Raw genomic sequence first — 22960 nt, 5'->3', positions numbered from 1 at the left:
CGCCAACACAGCCGCGTCCTCAGCTCCCCAGCTCCCCAGCTGCTAGCATTCACACACACGTACACGTAGCTGGCGGTCGCCATGCCTGCGCCAACACAGCCGCGTCCTCAGCTCCCCAGCTCCCCAGCTGCTAGCAGTCACACACACGTACACGTAGCTGGCGGTCGCCATGCCTGCGCCAACACAGCCCCGTCCTCAGCTTCCCAGCTCCCCAGCTGCTAGCAGTCACACACACGTACACGTAGCTGGCGGTCGCCAAGCCTGCGCCAACACAGCCGCGTCCTCAGCTTCCCAGCTCCCCAGCTGCTAGCAGTCACACACACGTACACGTAGCTGGCGGTCGCCATGCCTGCGCCAACACAGCCCCGTCCTCAGCTTCCCAGCTCCCCAGCTGCTAGCAGTCACACACACGTACACGTAGCTGGCGGTCGCCATGCCTGCGCCAACACAGCCCCGTCCTCAGCTCCCCAGCTCCCCAGCTGCTAGCATTCACACACACGTACACGTAGCTGGCGGTCGCCATGCCTGCGCCAACACAGCCCCGTCCTCAGCTCCCCAGTTCCCCAGCTGCTAGCATTCACACACACGTACACGTAGCTGGCGGTCGCCATGCCTGCGCCAACACAGCCGCGTCCTCAGCTCCCCAGCTCCCCAGCTGCTAGCATTCACACACACGTACACGTAGCTGGCGGTCGCCATGCCTGCGCCAACACAGCCCCGTCCTCAGCTCCCCAGTTCCCCAGCTGCTAGCATTCACACACACGTACACGTAGCTGGCGGTCGCCATGCCTGCGCCAACACAGCCGCGTCCTCAGCTCCCCAGCTCCCCAGCTGCTAGCATTCACACACACGTACACGTAGCTGGCGGTCGCCATGCCTGCGCCAACACAGCCGCGTCCTCAGCTCCCCAGCTCCCCAGCTGCTAGCAGTCACACACACGTACACGTAGCTGGCGGTCGCCATGCCTGCGCCAACACAGCCGCGTCCTCAGCTCCCCAGCTTCCCAGCTGCTAGCAGTCACACACACGTACACGTAGCTGGCGGTCGCCATGCCTGCGCCAACACAGCCGCGTCCTCAGCTCCCCAGCTCCCCAGCTGCTAGCAGTCACACACACGTACACGTAGCTGGCGGTCGCCAAGCCTGCGCCAACACAGCCGCGTCCTCAGCTTCCCAGCTCCCCAGCTGCTAGCAGTCACACACACGTACACGTAGCTGGCGGTCGCCATGCCTGCGCCAACACAGCCCCGTCCTCAGCTTCCCAGCTCCCCAGATGCTAGCAGTCACACACACGTACACGTAGCTGGCGGTCGCCAAGCCTGCGCCAACACAGCCGCGTCCTCAGCTTCCCAGCTCCCCAGCTGCTAGCAGTCACACACACGTACACGTAGCTGGCGGTCGCCATGCCTGCGCCAACACAGCCGCGTCCTCAGCTCCCCAGCTCCCCAGCTGCTAGCAGTCACACACACGTACACGTAGCTGGCGGTCGCCAAGCCTGCGCCAACACAGCCGCGTCCTCAGCTTCCCAGCTCCCCAGCTGCTAGCAGTCACACACACGTACACGTAGCTGGCGGTCGCCATGCCTGCGCCAACACAGCCGCGTCCTCAGCTCCCCAGCTCCCCAGCTGCTAGCAGTCACACACACGTACACGTAGCTGGCGGTCGCCATGCCTGCGCCAACACAGCCGCGTCCTCAGCTCCCCAGCTCCCCAGCTGCTAGCATTCACACACACGTACACGTAGCTGGCGGTCGCCAAGCCTGCGCCAACACAGCCGCGTCCTCAGCTTCCCAGCTCCCCAGCTGCTAGCAGTCACACACACGTACACGTAGCTGGCGGTCGCCATGCCTGCGCCAACACAGCCCCGTCCTCAGCTTCCCAGCTCCCCAGCTGCTAGCAGTCACACACACGTACACGTAGCTGGCGGTCGCCATGCCTGCGCCAACACAGCCCCGTCCTCAGCTTCCCAGCTCCCCAGCTGCTAGCAGTCACACACACGTACACGTAGCTAGCGGTCGCCATGCCTGCGCCAACACAGCCTCGTCCTCAGATCCCTAGTTCCCCAGCTGCTAGCATTCACACACACGTACACGTAGCTGGCGGTCGCCATGCCTGCGCCAACACAGCTGCGTCCTCAGCTCCCCAGCTCCCCAGCTGCTAGCAGGTAGTCGTACACTTCTGCATTCACATGAGAACAACCGTGCCACCACACAAGTACATTGGCTTCCGTGTCCTAGGCGAATAATTCACCGACGTTTCGGTCGACATTGCAGTCGCCATCATCAGGGAGTGATTTTTCAAAGGAAAAAATATAACAGAAATGCGTGTATCAAAAATAAACAATTTGTGGACTAACGTCTTAGGCTGGTTTGAGTTGGTTTCCCAGTTTGTGAAATTTATAACATTTTCTTGTATATGCTATTTTTTTTGTCTATTGGTAGTTCGAGTTAAACGTATTTTTGTTAAATTTAACCATATATTTCATCATACAAATTATATACGTGGTTAAATGTAAGAGAAGGCGAAAGCCTTAAATTTGCCACAAAAGTAGAAGGCAAGTAAATTATATATATATATATTTTTAATTTACTCTTAGTGACCAGAAATATACTGGGAAGTGTTTAAGAAATCGCGGAAAACAGAGCTCAGGATAGATTGAACTAGGGTATTAACTTCGTCTTCTCGATGATGAGTGTACAAACATGTTGACATATAAGTCTTATGGATTGACCTCACCTGTCACGTTAGGGTTTAACTTTTTTATGCGATTATTTCTTATTTAAGAGCAATTCATACGTGTGCTTCACTAAATGAGCAAAAAATATAATTCTTGTTGCTAATTTTGTCACGTAATTCAACCTTAATTTTATTTGCTCTTTTTCATCTGTATACACCAGGTGTGCATTGTAAGCTTATTAGTTTTTTGTAATAATTTCATAACTGTCCCTCACCTAAGTTCGTCTTTGTCTACTCAGCTGGGTGATCAACACATATAAAAAATCTTATCCCATTTTGGATTTTTTGTTATGAATCAAGAATTGGTGATTTTCACCTTCAATTTACAAATAACGCTGGTTACAAATTATCCAGGGATCTTAGTAAATTTACAGACACTGAGTTAACTTACTTTGAACTTGAGTCCAAAAGAAATTTCTTGGTATATTAGCCAAACATTAAAAAACCGGTTTAGTCTACAGCAATAACACACTTATTTTGTCGGCTCGTGAGTCTACTTTTGTTTAAAACGAAATATACACCGGGGATGTTAAAATACAGCGTAAACTTTTAAAAAAGATTCAGATGTTTGAAATTATGAAGAAATATTATTTTATTTGAGTTCAATTCTCTTAGTTGAAAAGTCAGAAAACATATTTTAATTTCTAAAAGTGTAAAATTAAAACATGGTGGGCTCATGTTTTCCTAGGTTTTTATTTATATTAATGCAATGATTTAAAAAAATCTAAATTATTTTGTAAAGCAACGATGACTTAAGTTGGGTAGAATTTTCATACAACAATATAAAACTATTCCAAATGATCCACTATTATTAGGAGTCTTTTTTTTCTCAAGTCATTCAGTTAATGATAGTTTTGTTGCATGGACGTGACTTCTTTTAGTACTCAAGAAACTAAGTTAAGTATTATAAGTGACACTCGTTCTTGTTATCAACAAACGATGATTATCATTGGTAATTTTATATTACGGGGGAAAAAATCCGTTTTTAAATCACGAATAAACCGTAAATAAATAATACACACACTCATGCGTGACACAGTAGTAAAAATTTCCACAAAAGTTACAAGTACTTTCATTAAAAAAAAACTGTGTTCAAAATGCAAAAAAAAAAAAATATATATAATTTGTCATATCTCGAAACAAAGTTTCTCGAGTTGTGACAGTGTTGCGAATGTCGAGAAACTTAGTTTCGAGATATGACAAATTATATTTTTTAGGCAAAGACGAACTTGAGGTGAGGGACCGATGTAATTATTCCAAATAAAACTATTCAGCTAACAATGCACACTTGAGGTTTTACAGATGGAAAACAGCAAAAAAAAAAAAAAAAAAATCCACTTCAATTACGTGACAAAATTTGCAGAAAAAAAATAATATATTTACGTGATAACGTCTTATAAATCGATGAACGCCGTGAGCACGCTCGAAAAAGCATGACCCATTGTCACGTTCCGCCTGAGCAGAGCGTGCAAGAACCGGTCAACCACCGTGCGAAAAAATCTTATATAATATTAAACAGGTTAAGGCGGGCTCTTTAAAAGCAGAAATTTAAAAAAAAATTAATTAATTTGTCCAATTTCGTCATTTATAACTAACAATTTATTGACATTGATTTTATTTCAATTTATTTATATAACTAATTGTTTGTGATTATATCTAAACAAATTATTTAAATTAAATTTGCAAAAACTGTAAATAATATTTGAAAATTAAAAAGTATGCAATTTTTCATCAATGTTTTCTTATGACGTTATCACGTAAAATTATCTTCCGTAAACCGACTTTACAGACAAACCCATTCCCCCCTTTTATTTAGTGATTCCTAGAGACCTGTAAAATTCGCTGATTCATTTCGCGATAGGATAGAGTCCAAATACTTTTGACATTATTTCGCTTCAGTGATTGGGCCACAGTTTATCCGAAGGACTCTGGGCCAATGAAAAAACTTTTAACAGAAGAATCAGCGAATCACGATCATTCCAGTCAACAGGTGTCACGAGTCGGTAACCAATCAGCAGATGTAATTTGCACGAGTGCGTAGAGGAACATGGAGTCCATCCTTTAGGGATTTGAAATCGCGAATTTTACAGGTCTCTGGCGATTCCCTCAGAAAAGAAATCATCACGTGCACAACCCAAGAAGCGAAGATGCGAAGCGCTCTCACCCACGGCCAGGCCGGTTATGAACCGACCCGCGTACATCATCGGGATGCCCGAGGCGCAGGCTATGAGGACCCAGCCCACGAAGTAGGGCAGCGACGTCAGCTTGATCGTGGCCTTGCGGCCGAAGATCTCCATGAGGATCCCGGCCAGCAGAGCGCCCAGCGGGTTCGAGATCACGCCCAGGGCAGCTGCCGACACACCGACCACCGTCCGTCACCACCGGCCGTCCAGCCATTTGTGGTTTCCCCTCCACAGTGTACACAAAGGGAAGCCTCCTTTACACAGACGAGAGAGCCAAACTCCCGATCGTGCATCTTCGGTTTTTTTTTGTTCATTGTAACTCATGATAACTAATGGTCAATCAGGTTAGGTTAGCTACATTATAAATACTTTAAAACATCGTGGACGGCTGATTTGGTTAGGATAGCTACATTAAAGATACTGTGAATTCAAAAATCAAAAAAAGTGAGCATGAACTTCGGGGAACTTCGGGTGTGGCTCTCTCGTCTGTGAAATTAAGGCTTCCCTCTTAGTGCAATGGATCGAAGTGAAAACGACACTTGTACAAAACAGACACTGAATGGTTCTATCTTCACTCGCTATGTCCATTAGTGCAGGCGCAACAGCGGTTGAGGTGCTCGTAGAGTTGTCTTCCACAGGTAGGGGGGGGGGGGGGGGGGAGCAGATGGGGCATATTGCCCCGGGTCACAAAAATACTCAACTGTAAAGGGGGCCTGAATATAAAGATAAATAAAAAAGGAAGACAAACTGCTGATCAACTCGAACTAACATATTAGACAACCAAAATATTTTAAACATGGCGTAACGTGGATTTGTTTACTTAGTAATGAAGATGTTGGTTAGAATTATTTTTAATATTAGTTCATAGGATTTCCGTGTTGCTGCACATTCCAGCGACAAAAAAACTCTAGCCTGTAAGGGTCTGAGCAGCCTGAGTCAATGCCAAAGGGAAGATAAAAGCTTAGATGGGCTGTGATAGATATTATGAAAAGATGGTCCCACAAAAGTATATAAAATTAACTAATTACCGCAGAAATTAGATTCAGTCAAGTATGTATACGACCGGTACTTGATTGAGCGTTTGTGCAAACAAATCCAGTTATAGACGTTCCATTTTAATCCTCCAATAGAAAATTAATCACACGCCCTGTAGGAGCAATTGGTAAAACGTGTCATAAGTTGTTTAAAAAAAAATATGTTTGTGTAAAATTTGTGCTGTGTGTCAAGTTTTAAGACGAGAAAACACAGGGCGGGCGTCGGAAATGTAGTGTTCGCAGAGGCCCTGGGATGGGTTCGAGTCCTCACCCTGGCATGTGTCACACTGAGGATGAGGATGAGTAATTTTTTTTTGGAAGCCGCTTCTCACAAACACTTCTGGCATACAAATATAGAACCCGTACCTCAAATGGTCGGTAAATAACAGTTGGGTAGACATACAGGACAGAGGAAGGCAGGAAAGCATAGCAAAACAGTTGAGGAGGGAAGTAATTTTTTTATGTAATAATATTAACGTTTCCGCATCATGGCAGAGTAGTATAGTTATGGTGAGTGTAGCGAAGGTTTCAGGTTAGGGATAGGAGTTGGCTCTGAATCCGGCGACCATATTGGATTTGAATTTCAAAGTTCGTTTTTCTTCCCAAAAAGATTCGACATTTCTGAAAAATGATACAAAATTTCCCTTTTAAAAGAAAAATATTTCCTGTTTTGAAAAATATCCCCTTTCTCCTTCAAGGACCGAGAATTTTATATCGTCTAAAATAGTTCTTGTCTTCTGGTTTGAGACCACGTTCGTGTGAATGAGGGTTCTCTCCAACGTTTCGGCATTCTTTTTTACGGCCATCTTCAGGGGGCGACCAACAAGCACGCTGAGACGTCATGAACACCGCCACTTCAACAGAGGTATCCTAAAACCCCGAGTCTGGCCATCTAGAAATCTATATCCTTAAATACGTGCAAGGGTTGATTGAAAAGTAAAGCCCCAATTTTCAGCATTTTTATTATTTGCTAACTGATGTTCACACTTTTTGCTGTACCTGAAAACTTAACGTGTCTTCTACATAATGCATAGGAGCATGCAGATTTCGCGAAAAGATTTCGGGACTAGATTAATGTTAAAATACTATAACATAGTCTGTGTTTCGTGATAGGGAGAGTTTCTCCCAGGTACATATCGATTGTAACAACACCAATCACAGTGATTCAGTGTGGAAGTAAACGCGTCCTGAGTGGCTCGGTCAAACAAGGCAAAGACATTTGTCGCAGATGGCCGCAAATCACAAGGAAGAAACCACAGGTGCGGGTATACCTTGTAGCAGTGTAATAAGTTTTCAGATATTTTCGCGAAAAATGCTTGCCCCTAGTAATGCAATATTCACGTTTCCCTTTCCAAGAATTTTCAAGTCGAGCGAGCCCGTCGCAGTAGAATCCCGGGGGTTGCTGCATGCACCAGGCTCGAGTAGCAGCTTTCTCCTCGTCGTCGGAATGAAAGTGACGTCTCATCTTTGGGAAGAGGCGAAAGTCGCGAGGTGCAAGGTCGGGGCTGTGCAATGTAAATGTTATTTTTTTTTTTGTTAACGGAACAGAAATAATTTTTAAATTTTTACTGGGTTCGGATTCTTACCCGCGCATTTATGCTTTGTGTTGTCCCAGTGCCTCCAATAGCTTTCCTTTAAATAGCTTTGCAATATAAACTACTAATAAGCATAATTAAACATAATAATGTCCCATTATTTTTAATTTTTCGATTATATTTTCCATGGTTTGAAAATTTTTTTTGCTTGAATGGAACGTAAGTAAAATTCGAAAATTATATTCCAAATTTCAGTAAGAAATACTTGAAAAAAAAAAAAACGATAGCTTCTTATGTGTTGTAAAAAGTTACAAAATCTTTCTTGCAGTATTTCAAACTATGTCTTTGCAACCGGTGTCCAAAGCAATCTTCTGAGAAAGTGTGTACGTCTCAGCAGGGGTAAACAACCACCAAATTTCCAAAAAGGGGGGGGGGGGGGGGGGCAATATACCTTTTTTTTATAGAGAATCAACGATCCCCCCCTATTGAAGCGGGGGGTCCGGGGGTCGTCCCCCGGGGAAAATTTGTATTTCAAGGTGGAAAATGGTGCTATTTAAGCAGTTTTACTATCTAAAAAATTGATTACACAGCTGTTTCTTTGCCCCCGTTTGCCCCCACTTCAAGGTTTCAGAAGGGGGGGGGGGCAAAATACCCTCTGCCCCCCGCCCCCCCCCCCCCCCTTGTTGTTGCGCCCCTGCGTCACAGATCCTCTCGTTTGTCCCGACTCGTGCGGGTGGTTGCTGTCGCGTTGCAGGAACAGGTTTTTTTTTTTTTTAAATTCCTTCTGGACGCGGCGCAGTCGTGCGGAGAGGATACGCAGGCACGACAAGGAGTTTGGGCTTTGAATATATATACTGTATAGAAGTCTCCAGCCCAGGTTAAAATTTCTAATACGGTTTTGAGGTAGTTGGTTAATTCACCGCCGCAATCGCCACCATCTCTAGGGCATCGACTCGCGGTGGTCCCTGGTGGACAAGTGTCGAACTCTTCAAACACCCCTTCCCCCTCTTGTTGAACGAACTTGAGCTGCAGTGAATGATTGGTGAGGGGTGCGGGTAATGACAGCGGGCGACAGTGCTGCGCTCTAACGTGTAAATAACAACTAAGACGATGCAGGGCGTTACGGCAGCGCACTGCAGCGGTGAAGTTCCCAAGCTGCTCATCATACGCTTTTGAAAAACGTAGAGTAAATCCTATCCACTCGCGACTTCTATACAGTATATATATATTCAAAGGTTTGGGAAACCGGGCGGAAGGGAAAATGGCCGCGGAGACGCACCCATCCACGAAGCATCGTCCTCGGTGATGGGGATGGAGCTGTTCTTCGCCATGAGCTGAGGTATCAGCACAGCGGAGAAGCCCTGGCACAGCCCCACGGACACAGAGTTGCTGTGCGCCGCGACGGTGGCCACCACCTGTGCGCAGACACACACACACACCCGCGTGACAAGTCTGTGCTCCACTGCGCGTGACACACAGCAACTGCATAGCTGCGTGTAAAACACACCCGTAAAACACACCTGTAAAGTAGGTTTACGGACGATAGTTTAACGCGACAACGCCATAACAAAACATGGATGAAATGATTGCATACTTTTATGAATAAAATTGAATCATTTTTTATTGAATTATCACTATTTTGTATGGATACAAAGAAGGAGTGAAATGAAATCTACAATTTAATTGATAAATTTACTTTTATTTGCACTCATTAATTCAAATATGTTTAATACTTTAACGAAGAGATTATTTGAACTTTAACATTTATACATGTTTGCTATTTAACTTCTTCCAATCTGTGTAATTCTGTTAAGGATAGGACGATGATAGGAAAAGTAGGAAACGAATGGGAGTGTTTCAAGTTTAATGTGGCCTCGAAAAAGTCAAATCGATGGTTGTTCCAATCGAGTGGAAGAGAGATAAATGCGGCGCAAGTGTACAATGAGTGTAACGGGACACAGCGCAACGGGACAATGTGCGTTACGGGACACTTTTTCGTGCGTGCAGCCGGCGTTCATCGATTTATTAGACTTTGTCCCGTCAAAAAAGTTACATTTTGCCCGTATGCAGACCGCTTTTGGGACTCAAGAATATTTGCAACATTTTTTTACACGCTCTTAGATCTTAAGAAAAGCACATCCATAACATCGCAATAATATTAGAAATGATATAAGCCTAATCGTGTCAGTTTTCTTAGATCTAGGTGCCAACATGAAGCGAGTCTCGTCGTTATTTGGCAGTTTCTGTAAATAAATGGACAGTAGAATGCAGACGGTATTTCGTCAGAATGTCTCTTTGTATGATTTTACAATTTTTTTGACACACGCCATTAAGTTTGCATTGTTTGTCATGGGAAAAAATTTTGATGAAATAAAATTTTTTGAAGACACGGAACTGCAGTTTTTGCATGGGAAAAATACATAAATGCAAAATAAGAAATAAAAATGAAAACATAATCTCACAGAAGTCAAGCCTAAATCAGTTGATGTCAAACAGTTAAATCCAACGATGAACCTAAACAGGTAACACAAAAACGACAGTACAAACGAAAACATTCAAACTTAATATAAGAAAGCACAAAAATTCCGTGAAAGTAATTTGGTCATGAAAAAATTATTTGTTTTGTAATAGGAAACCTACTGTGTTCGCCCATGTTGTCGTTTTGTCCATTATACCTATCTGTTTTCTTCATCGTCAAGTTCGTATATTTGCTGCGTTGTCGAGTTTTGGTTTTCTGTCTGCATTTACTGTTATTTTTGAAACTGTCTCGTCGTTATAACCCCACTGTGTTCGTCGGTGTTGTTATTATTTTTTTCATTACCAAATTCCTTCCACATAATTCTTGTGCTGGTATTTAAGTTGGAATGTTTTCGTCTGCACAGTATTTGCTGTGTTGTCCATAATAACTGTTTAGTTTCATCTTTGGATTTAACTGGTTGACATCAGCTGATTTAGGCTTGCTTTCTGTGGGTTTATGTTTCAATTTTATTTCTTATTTTGAATTTATGAATTTTTTCCATTATACACAGTGCAAAACTGCAATTCCGTGTCTTCAAAAAATTGTATTTGATCAAATTTTGCCATTGCTGAATCATTTAAAGAACGCATGTTTTATTATACGACGCCACAAAATACTCTGTAAAATTAACCGATATCAATGTCAATTAATTGTCTTTGGAAATTATCAACACTTCTGTTGCATTAATAAGGTAGCTTGTGCCGACACACACTCGCCAAGCCGACAACATTGATCTGTCAATTCTACTGTCGTCTTGTCATTGCCCGGATACAATTGTCTACCCGCGACACGACACAGGACCTCACCCCAAGTGGAGCTCGTGAGCTCACAGGACTTAGCGCTCACAGACTAGCTCATTAACTGTCCTCTTGTCTTTCCTCGGACACAACTGTCTACCCGCGACACGACACAGGACTCGCCCCAAGTGGAGCTCGCGAGCTCACAGGACTTAGCGCTCACAGACTAGCTCACTAACTGCCCTCTTGTCTTTCCTCGGACACAACTGTCTACCCGCGACACGACACAGGACTCGCCCCAAGTGGAGCTCGCGAGCTCACAGGACTTAGCGCTCACAGACTAGCTCACTAACTGTCCTCTTGTCTTTCCTCGGACACAACTGTCTACCCGCGACACGACACAGGACTCGCCCCAAGTGGAGCTCAAGAGCTCACAGGACTTAGCGCTCGCAGACTAGCTCACTAACTGTCCTCTTGTCTTTCCTCGGACACAACTGTCTACCCGTGACACGACACAGGACTCGCCCCAAGTGGAGCTCACGAGCTCACAGGACTTAGCGCTCACAGACTAGCTCACTAACTGTCCTCTTGTCTTTCCTCGGACACAACTGTCTACCCGCGACACGACACAGGACTCGCCCCAAGTGGAGCTCGTGAGCTCACAGGACTTAGCGCTCACATACTAGCTCACTAACTGTCCTCTTGTCTTTCCTCGGACACAACTGTCTACCCGTGACACGACACAGGACTCGCCCCAAGTGGAGCTCGTGAGCTCACAGGACTTAGCGCTCACATACTAGCTCACTAACTGTCCTCTTGTCTTTCCTCGGACACAACTGTCTACCCGTGACACGACACAGGACTCGCCCCAAGTGGAGCTCGTGAGCTCACAGGACTTAGCGCTCACATACTAGCTCACTAACTGTCCTCTTGTCTTTCCTCGGACACAACTGTCTACCCGCGACACGACACAGGACTCGCCCCAAGTGGAGCTCACGAGCTCAAAGGACTTAGCGCTCACAGACTAGCTCACTAACTGTCCTCTTGTCTTTCCTCGGACACAACTGTCTACCCGCGACGTGACACTGGACCACGCCCCAAGTGGAGCTCGCGAACTTACAGGACTTAGCGCTCACAGACTAGCTCACTAACTGTCCTCTTGTCTTTCCTCGGACACAACTGTCTACCCGCGACACGACACAGGACTCGCCCCAAGTGGAGCTCGCGAGCTCACAGGACTTAGCGCTCACATACTAGCTCACTATCTGTCCTCTTGTCTTTCCTCGGACACAACTGTCTACCCGTGACACGACACAGGACTCGCCCCAAGTGGAGCTCGTGAGCTCATAGGACTTAGCGCTCACAGACTAGCTCACTAACTGTCCTCTTGTCTTTCCTCGGACACAACTGTCTACCCGCGACACGACACAGGACTCGCCCCAAGTGTTGCTCGCAAGCTCACAGGACTTAGCGCTCACTGACTAGCTCACTAACTGTCCTCTTGTCTTTCCTCGGACACATCTGTCTACCCGCGACACGACACAGGACTCGCCCCAAGTGGAGCTCGCGAACTCACAGGACTTAGCGCTCACAGACTAGCTCACTAACTGTCCTCTTGTCTTTCCTCGGACACAACTGTCTACCCGCGACACGACACAGGACTCGCCCCAAGTGGAGCTCGCGAACTCACAGGACTTAGCGCTCACAGACTAGCTCACTAACTGTCCTCTTGTCTTTCCTCGGACACAACTGTCTACCCGCGACGTGACACTGGACCACGCCCCAAGTGGAGCTCGCGAACTTACAGGACTTAGCGCTCACAGACTAGCTCACTAACTGTCCTCTTGTCTTTCCTCGGACACAACTGTCTACCCGCGACACGACACAGGACTCGCCCCAAGTGGAGCTCGCGAACTCACAGGACTTAGCGCTCACAGACTAGCTCACTAACTGTCCTCTTGTCTTTCCTCAGACACAACTGTCTACCCGCGACACGACACAGGACTCGCCCCAAGTGTTGCTCGCGAGCTCACAGGACTTAGCGCTCACAGACTAGCTCACTAACTGTCCTCTTGTCTTTCCTCGGACACAACTGTCTACCCGCGACACGACACAGGACTCGCCCCAAGTGGAGCTCACGAGCTCACAGGACTTAGCGCTCACAGACTAGCTCACTAACTGTCCTCTTGTCTTTCCTCGGACACAACTGTCTACCCGCGACACGACACAGGACTCGCCCCAAGTGGAGCTCGTGAGCTCACAGGACTTAGCGCTCACATACTAGCTCACTAACTGTCCTCTTGTCTTTCCTCGGACACAACTGTCTACCCGTGACACGACACAGGACTCGCCCCAAGTGGAGCTCGTGAGCTCACAGGACTTAGCGCTCACATACTAGCTCACTAACTGTCCTCTTGTCTTTCCTCGGACACAACTGTCTACCCGCGACACGACACAGGACTCGCCCCAAGTGGAGCTCACGAGCTCACAGGACTTAGCGCTCACAGACTAGCTCACTAACTGTCCTCTTGTCTTTCCTCGGACACAACTGTCTACCCGCGACGTGACACTGGACCACGCCCCAAGTGGAGCTCGCGAACTTACAGGACTTAGCGCTCACAGACTAGCTCACTAACTGTCCTCTTGTCTTTCCTCGGACACAACTGTCTACCCGCGACACGACACAGGACTCGCCCCAAGTGGAGCTCGCGAGCTCACAGGACTTAGCGCTCACATACTAGCTCACTAACTGTCCTCTTGTCTTTCCTCGGACACAACTGTCTACCCGCGACACGACACAGGACTCGCCCCAAGTGGAGCTCGCGAACTTACAGGACTTAGCGCTCACAGACTAGCTCACTAACTGTCCTCTTGTCTTTCCTCGGACACAACTGTCTACCCGTGACACGACACAGGACTCGCCCCAAGTGGAGCTCACGAGCTCACAGGACTTAGCGCTCACAGACTAGCTCACTAACTGTCCTCTTGTCTTTCCTCGGACACAACTGTCTACCCGCGACACGACACAGGACTCGCCCCAAGTGGAGCTCGCGAGCTCACAGGACTTAGCGCTCACATACTAGCTCACTATCTGTCCTCTTGTCTTTCCTCGGACACAACTGTCTACCCGTGACACGACACAGGACTCGCCCCAAGTGGAGCTCGTGAGCTCATAGGACTTAGCGCTCACAGACTAGCTCACTAACTGTCCTCTTGTCTTTCCTCGGACACAACTGTCTACCCGCGACACGACACAGGACTCGCCCCAAGTGTTGCTCGCGAGCTCACAGGACTTAGCGCTCACTGACTAGCTCACTAACTGTCCTCTTGTCTTTCCTCGGACACAACTGTCTACCCGCGACACGACACAGGACTCGCCCCAAGTGGAGCTCGCGAACTCACAGGACTTAGCGCTCACAGACTAGCTCACTAACTGTCCTCTTGTCTTTCCTCGGACACAACTGTCTACCCGCGACACGACACAGGACTCGCCCCAAGTGGAGCTCGCGAACTCACAGGACTTAGCGCTCACAGACTAGCTCACTAACTGTCCTCTTGTCTTTCCTCGGACACAACTGTCTACCCGCGACGTGACACTGGACCACGCCCCAAGTGGAGCTCGCGAACTTACAGGACTTAGCGCTCACAGACTAGCTCACTAACTGTCCTCTTGTCTTTCCTCGGACACAACTGTCTACCCGCGACACGACACAGGACTCGCCCCAAGTGGAGCTCGCGAACTCACAGGACTTAGCGCTCACAGACTAGCTCACTAACTGTCCTCTTGTCTTTCCTCGGACACAACTGTCTACCCGCGACACGACACAGGACTCGCCCCAAGTGTTGCTCGCGAGCTCACAGGACTTAGCGCTCACAGACTAGCTCACTAACTGTCCTCTTGTCTTTCCTCGGACACAACTGTCTACCCGCGACACGACACAGGACTCGCCCCAAGTGGAGCTCACGAGCTCACAGGACTTAGCGCTCACAGACTAGCTCACTAACTGTCCTCTTGTCTTTCCTCAGACATAACTGTCTACCCGCGACACGACACAGGACTCGCCCCAAGTGGAGCTCGTGAGCTCACAGGACGTAGTGCTCATGAACTAACTTTCGGATCACGCATCAATCTTGGCTAAAATCGTCTTCGAGGTCCGTCTTATCTCGCATAGAAAGGCTGAACACTTTCGAGGTGACTATCCTCCGTGTGATGTGAGAGCCGCGTAACGTGACGTGGTTTCTCTCGGCACGCGTCCAGGTCGTAGGGTCACCAGGGAATCGAAAAGGGGAGGGCTAGGTGAATTTCCGTCATCCTTCGACGCCCAGGCGCCACCAGCGTCGAGTCAACATTTGGCGCGCGAAATTACCGTGAAAAATGTCAGATGTGCTGTATATACCACGGGAAATGCTAGAAGAAGAAGTAAACCTAGGTTGACCCGGGTTAGCTTAGCTTTATCCGAGTTTGTTGGGTAAAGTACGATTAATCACTAAAATAAATTTTAATTCGGCGTTTATCTATGTACAACTAGATCTACCCAACGCTGGCTGGGTAGATGTTAGGTGTTGCGTCATTTTTGAGCACGTCAGGTAAGTTTAAGTCAGTTAGTAAATGTACCAATGAACTAATGTTATCATACATTTTGTTTTGTCTGACATTATCCAGTAAGCGTTCTGTAGTGCACGGGTAAACGCTGAATTAAAGTTTGTTTTAGTGATCACTGGGACTTTACCAAACTAACTTGGATAATGCTAAGCTAACCCGGATGTACCTAGGTTTACTTCTTCTTCTAGCAATACCCCGTAACATTTGTACTAAGCGGGCCAGTTGACGTGCAATGAGCACGATGGTGGGGTAAGTAGCGAGATACTTTAGTTATAGAGACCCGAAAAATTCGCGGGTTCATTTCGTGTTATGCTTAAATTCAAAAAAATATACCTTACTTTGCTTCTGTCATTGGTTCACTGTTAATCTGGAGGACTGAGGGCCAATTAGAGACCCTCACTCATAGAAGTGTTGAATCACAGGCCACCCAGTCGAGACGACTCACAAGTCAGCAGCCAATGAACAGTTGGCATTTGCCCGAGTGTGTAGAGGATATTGGAGTCTATCCTGGAGGTCACTGAACCCGCGAATTTGTCGGGTCTCTAGCTATCGATTAAAGCCTCCTTTATCCATGTCGGAACACCACGTGTCCCGTCCCCGAACGACCAAAGATCGAAAAAAATGGGGTGTGGCTGTGTCATGGACACGGCCGTGTGTTGTACATGAATACTTGTACGTAACAGATAATATTTTCTATACAAAATATAAAATACGCTATTTTATGTATGTTATAATCATGTTTGAACTCTAAGAAGTCGCGTATAGGCCGACATTATATATTTTTGATTATACACATTTTTATTTTAACACCATATATATTCCCTGTAACTATTTTACAATAATATTTTACACATGCTATCGATAGATTTTGACGAGATCTGACGATTGAAACTCAAACGAACGTCGTAGCTTCTTCGAGTCTAAAGTTATACTAAATGGAAATCTCGAAACGCAGCGAAATGACCTCAACCGCGCGCGATGCGTCAAAGTCCTCACTTAGCGTAACGAATTCTTCGATCCTTTAGCTATCCAGCGGTGTGATTAAATTCTGGATGGATATGATCAACACCAAACTATTATAATCCCCCCGATTTGGTTATCGCTCGTTTTTTTTTTTTTTTTGGATTGCCTCCCACAATTTTAAAGACGTACTCACGTCAGAAGAAGGTTAATAATTTCCTTCCGTGGGGATTTTTCCCGCTCCGAGCTTCAATTTCCTGTGTCTTCGTCGCTTCCTCCCGCGTCGCCGTGGTCTTGTTTGTCGCATGAGCTACTCTCCCAGCGCGATGGCCGTAATGACAGGATGGCTTCTAATTGGAGGTCAGTCAATTGCGAGCCGCGCACCACTTTGTGAGTCAGCTTGAGTCAGGCGGGAGCCGGACCTTCCCCACTGGTGCGACAGGGACCGATCCTCCTCAGCCTGTACCTTCCAAGAACTACATCTATGGGCACAGAGTGCCGAATAGTGTATCTTGCAACATTAAAACTATCATACTGTTACATTTCAAACAGAAAGGAATTAACCATGTAAATTCTATCTTGAACGCTATGTGCAATGTTAATACGTATGACTCATAAAAAAAAATGTTCGTTTTCGACGTGGCGTCTAATAAATCGATGAACGCCGGCTGCGCGCACGAAAAAGTGTCCCGTTGCGCACATTTTCCCGTTACGCTGTGTCCCGTTACGCTCATTGTACGCTTGCGCAGCATCTATCTCTCTTCCACTCGATCGGAACAACCATCGATTTGACTTTTTCGAGGCACATTAAACTTGAAACACCCCCATTCGTTTCCTACTTTTCCTATCATCTTCCTATCCTTAACAGAATAACACAGATTGGAAGAAGTTAAATAGCAAACACGTATAGAAAGTTACAGTTAAAATAATCTGTTCGTTAAAGTAATAAACATATTTGAATTAATGAGTGCAAATAAAAACAAATTTATCAATTAAATTGTAGATTTCATTTCACTCCTTCTTTGTATCCATACAAAATAGTGATAATTCAATAAAAATGATTCAATTTTATTCCTAAAAGTATGCAATCTTTTCATCAATGTTTTGTTATGACGTTGTCACGTTAAACTATCGTCCGTAAACCGACTTTTTTGGACTGTGAGATTATAAAGAATTATTTTTAAAAAGTGTGTCTACAAACATATTTTAATTATGATATCAACATGAAGTAAAATATATTCAGTGGTCATCGAGGCAACGTGCCTGATGGGTGTTTCAGAATAAATTTAGAACACGGGCCACGTCTGAGCCCAATGCATAACATATGAACGTTTGTATCCTTTGATATAAACAAAATGCTCTGAATGCGTGTTGAGTTAAAAGTACGCGCGCGTTCCTCTGAACAATTTATAAATCCCACTTTGGTAAAAAAAAATTTCAAACACTGTCTGGCGGGCAATCGAGGGGGCAAAAAAATTACTTATATATTAGTCAGTTTTTAGAACAATGTTATTTTGTTACACAAGTAAACCAAATAGTAAATTAAAATTCAAAATAAATTATTGTCATATTTTAATCTGATTTTATTTTGGTAAATGAATTCTTATTGCAGTAGAGAAGTAACATTGTTAAGCCATAAGCCATACCTCCCACCCATTCATGGCCATATCACCCATCCCCATGGGAGATATGGCCAGCTATGATATGAGATATGTGTTCAGCTTTTGACTACGTTAGCATCATAATTTTATTTTTATAATTAGTTTTTAAATAGACAAAACTACTTACTTATATATAATTAATTTTGTATTTTTAAAAGTCATAAATTAAAAGGTGCGTCATATCTCCCGGATTTACCTTACAAATGTTTGGTCGTCAATAAAAAAGGTCATTAATAAACTTTAATTTAAATTTGGTGGGTACTTAACTTTTGTTTTAGCTTTATCGTATGAAAGTAACAAGAAGTTGAAAAAAAATGGGTGTATGAACTTAAGGCATAAATTTAATCAATTAAAATTTTTAAATAAATAATCAGTATTCAATGTTAATATACATACGTGTATAAAATGAATCATTTTTTTAGTAAATAATTGAGATAAATTTTAATTAATAATAAAAATCAATGAAAATGCTTAATGTTTACAAAAATATAGCTATAAATTTTCACTATTAATTAAATAATAATGTTAAAAATTTATAATTTATATTGCAAATAAATTACACATACGGGAACATAATACCACTTATATAAATACACTTGAAAGAGTTTATAAACACAATTTATATCCACAATATTTACAATGAATTAATATTTCATATTATACGTATCAGTACTTATTCCATATTAATCACTAAAGTATAAGATTTAAAATCAGAATTATAATTGTTATATTTGTATGTAGCCTTCTTTTTATTTTGTAAAAATTTCATTTCATGGTGCGCGCGCATCGTAAAAATTTACTCTCATTATTTTATTCACTACGCGCCTAGGGAAGTATAACTTCAATAATGTATATATATATATATAGTTTCATACTGTAATACACTTGTGCATACAATTTGATACTCCCGGGCAATGGTGATTTTCGCATTCTTTTTTTTGGGGACGTGTGCACTACGCGAAATGATGGAATCAATCAATGTTTTTAGGAAGCGCTGAAACCACGACATGGCTTTACCAGCGGATAAGTGAACCTGTAAAGTTCGGCCTGTGGACCCGGTGTTCAGAGCCTATAAGTGGTGAGCCAATGATACCGCGTTCGATTCCCAGATGACTCGACATTTGCTTCGCACCCGTGAAAAATTAACGCTCTTATATCATGACAACTGCTTGAACTAAATGAAGGGTTGGCTGTAATCGTCTGCCATCGCTGTTCGTCCTATCAAATGCTATCAGATATTTTCGCTCCACAGCCATATTTTTTTCCGCCCCGTACTTTATTACGAGCGGCAGAACTCGAAACGGGCGCCGTGACTTTCTATCCTGAACCCAAAGTGATATGTTTGGTGCGTGTAGGGACACTTTTATAAAAAAAAAATTCGACGGGAATGACGTATGTTTGCGTTTAAACATACTGTTGCATTAGCTTGCACACAACGTGGGAATTAAATTAAATTTTCAGTACCTTAATTTTTCGTAAAATTTTAATTGATTAATGCCGAGTTACAAAATACCGTTTAACATGATAAAAAACTTCCCCACGCTTGATAATTAAAAATTATCTCTAAACTATTTTGGTTCAAGCCAATAAACTGAGTTGATTGATTCTAGATACTAGGTTTTCGTAGCGAGAGTCACTATTTGAAAGTTGCCTTCGACGCAAGATAAGCCATAAAAGTATAAATAAAAAGCCCTTAACAATTTCAACAGGGAAGATGGGTGCATTTTAAGAAACATATGGAATTCATTTATTCGCCATAATCGTGATTGGCCACCGTCCAAGAACCAACCACAGTCAAGGCTGCTGCACATACTAAGCACAGTTATCCTGATTGGTCAGTCCACCCTACAATCACGGCTGCCCCCAGGGACCAATCACAGCCAGGTTGCGAACGGCCTTACATAAAATACCGCTCCAGAGCACCAGGCCTTCAGTTGTTTGTGTTCTTGAAGATGTCTGCAACAAGGCATACCGAAACGTTGAGAACGAGACAAGAAGTAGTTCCTGTGCGGATTATTTCGACTGACGCCAAAGTGAAACTGAGTAGTTGAAATGTATATTGTAATTAATTTTGTTGTTGTTTGTAAAATAGAATGTGTTTTCAAAGTGACGAAACGATTAAAGTGTATCAGAGTCAACTATCAAAAAAGGAGATGAGAGCTTGGTCGTTGCTGGGTCGGTGGAACCACTTCTGCAAGAAACCGCTCCACAGGCGCCGCGGTGGGCGCTGGTAACGGTGTCCGCTCTTCCGGTGGTTGGGCAGTCGCTGACCGGGTCACCGCGAGCCCCAAGCGAAGATGCCCTGTCCCACTGCATCTGTGCCAGCTGCGCAGCCCGTGCGCGAACTGTCTGCATCCAAGGCAGTCGGTCCTACTGCAGACAGTACGACTGCATAAGGGATTTCTGCCCCTTTTGGATTGTTAACCCAGGCCTCTTAGCCTGAGCCCTACCGGCCCTAGGGCCCCCACGGGCGTGGATACGGAATACGCCGTATACGTGAAACAGGAGAGGTGTTATAGATCCAGCTATGTCCAGAGGCTAGGACTACCCATCCCAGCTTAGACACCACCTTCACCCCCACCCCTCCCCGCCTCACTCAGCTAACCAGACAATTGGCTGCGTCCTAAGCCCTTAGGCGTTATCAGCAATGCTGGCGCCTTCCCCGATCTCCCACATCACACTGGGACCCCTCAAAACACCCAGGGAACCCGTGGTCCGGTGGAGGTTCTATCCAAACCTTTGCTAGCTGTCCAGGCTGGTACCGGAGCTGTTTCGTTGCTCACCACGTCGACTCCGCATCGGGCCTGCTCCAAGTGATCAGAGCACCACTACCAAGTACAAGTCCTACCCAATCAGAATCCTGGGCCTAGAGGAAACCTCAATGGGACACATTTCAATCTTTCATGGCGTCTTCCCGTACTACTACCAACTTGGTGTCTTTCCGGCAGACCGTTCGCTAAAAATCAAACCGACCGCCACTCTTCAGAGTCACTCCACTGGATGTCCTCGTCTCCTTGGACTACCCTCCGACCTGCCGTACCTCGGCCCGACAGGTTTACAGCCGGTTAAGGCCCGGACGTGCCTGGACTCATCCGGCGGCGACCGCAGGAAGCCCTGGCTAGACATGACAGTCCAGTCGTGCGTGGACTGGAGGGTCTGGGGGTTACCTCGGTACCTCCCCCGACCACTGGACTAGGGAAACGTATCACACCTAGTCGAGCAGTGTACAGCTCTTTTTTAAGCCCGCGTGCCCCCGAACACGCCGGCGCCATTCTCGGTCCTTACCATTACCATAGGCCTGATACATTCTCTGCAGACAATCGTAACTGCTGAGCTTGCACGGGACCAACGGGGGACCATAAGCTGTTCCACAAACCATTGGCGTTGCGAGAGTCAGGAAGAGTGACATATAGAGCAGGCAGGATTGTTGCCGAATAACCTCTTTTGGAGGAGTCGGGCTACCGCCGAAAGAAAAGTCGAACATAGGGTTTCCCTGGCCAAAAATAAAAATATTTGGGAACCGCTAAACCTTTACTTGCATTTGTTATTCTATCACTCAGCAATCAGTCCTACTGAATTGGTTACAGCTACAGGATACTGGGTGTTTCGCATGTTGCGTACTTCCCAGACGTTGCAATTTTTTCGTCCTACATTTGACACCATCAAGCATATATTTACTTTTTTCTCAATTAAACACTATTCAGACATGTTCAATAATTCATCTAATTATTTTCAATAAACCATTTGTTTAGTTTTAACTTGAAAATTACGAATTCGTCTAGTTTCACGGATTTTGTGAAACGCATATCTTTCCCCACAATTTTTAAGTAAAAATTTATCAACCTGCAAAAATGTTTGCGTTCTCTGCACACTCCTGCCTTTTTTGGTTTTTGAATGTTCACGTGGTGTTTGTTTTAGGGCTGTGTGGCAGAGGTTCTCAAAGAGCGCGCTGCGGTGGGCAAACAAGGGGCCGCGAGGCGCTCCTTCTCTCTCTTCTCCGGAAACCTAGCCTACTTGTATTCGCAATAAACCAATCAAACAGCGCGCGCTGCGTGCACCGCTCGCTGCGTTCACCGTTACTCACGCTCGGGTTGTGTTCGCAAATGAGATCACCAAGATCACGCGTCACATCCATTAGTTTGACACCGAACACTTCAGTATTTTCCTATATTAATAATATATTCTTGTTTGTCATTTCTAATATATACACATACATATGTGAGCCACAGATTGTAGTTGTTTTCATTTCTGTGCCTGGCAGGCAGTAAACCTGTAAGTGCGCCGCGAACTGAAAAAGTTTGGGATTTTTCAGAATTTGACCGACGACCTTCATCTGCAAGAATCAGCTTTCAAGGCCCTTGAAGTTGGAAATGAACAACTAGTTCATTATAAATATTAGAGAAAATGTACGATAGCAGATAAGTAAGGACACATTTAACTTGATGTAAGTTTTTGGACATACGCCATTGCTAAGAACTTTTTCTGTTGAAGAAAAACTAAAAACTAAAATAAATAAATTAATAAATAAAAATACCCAAAAAAGACAAAAAACACACAAAATTAAGCAAACAATTGATGTTATCAACAAGGATATGAACACCAAAAAATATTCCGTAACAGGAATATGGTCAACAAACAAAGAAAAACAAAGAAAAATGTACTAAGAGAACAAAAAAAAAAGCTTGTTTCTGTTTTAGTAAAACTATTGTGTTCGTTTGTCTTTTCGTTTTGTCGTGTTTTTGTCTCGTTTCAACTGTTGTGCTGAATTATTCTGGGTTCAATATTTTTGTGTTGTCATCATTCGTGGTTTTTTTTTGTTTTCTTAGTACATTTTTCTTTGTTTTTCTTTGTTTGTTGACCATATTCCTGTTACGGAATATTTTGTGGTGTTCGTATCCTTGTTGAAAATAGCAATTGTTTGCTTAATTTTGTGTGTTTTTTGTCTTTTTTGGGTATTTTATTTATTTATTTCTTTATTTTATTTTTTAGTTTTTCT

General features: G+C 44.8%; 1 protein-coding gene across 1 annotated transcript in view; it reads right to left on the bottom strand.

The window, feature by feature from the left end:
• The window catches only part of LOC134529119 (facilitated trehalose transporter Tret1-2 homolog), an 88305-nt gene that overhangs the window by 3229 nt on the left and 62116 nt on the right, over nucleotides 1-22960 (bottom strand). Inside the window, exons 2-3 of the mRNA XM_063362872.1 lie at nucleotides 8765-8900; nucleotides 4898-5083 (exon numbers count right to left, since the gene is read on the bottom strand). Coding sequence (XP_063218942.1) covers nucleotides 4898-5083; nucleotides 8765-8900 — 322 coding nt within the window. The remainder of the gene's footprint in view (nucleotides 1-4897; nucleotides 5084-8764; nucleotides 8901-22960) is intronic.

The sequence above is a fragment of the Bacillus rossius genome, chromosome 2 (assembly GCF_032445375.1).
Source record: "Bacillus rossius redtenbacheri isolate Brsri chromosome 2, Brsri_v3, whole genome shotgun sequence".
Lineage (NCBI taxonomy): Eukaryota > Metazoa > Arthropoda > Insecta > Phasmatodea > Bacillidae > Bacillus > Bacillus rossius.
Note: the sequence above shows the minus strand (reverse complement) of the source record. Positions and strands in the feature narration are given on the sequence as shown.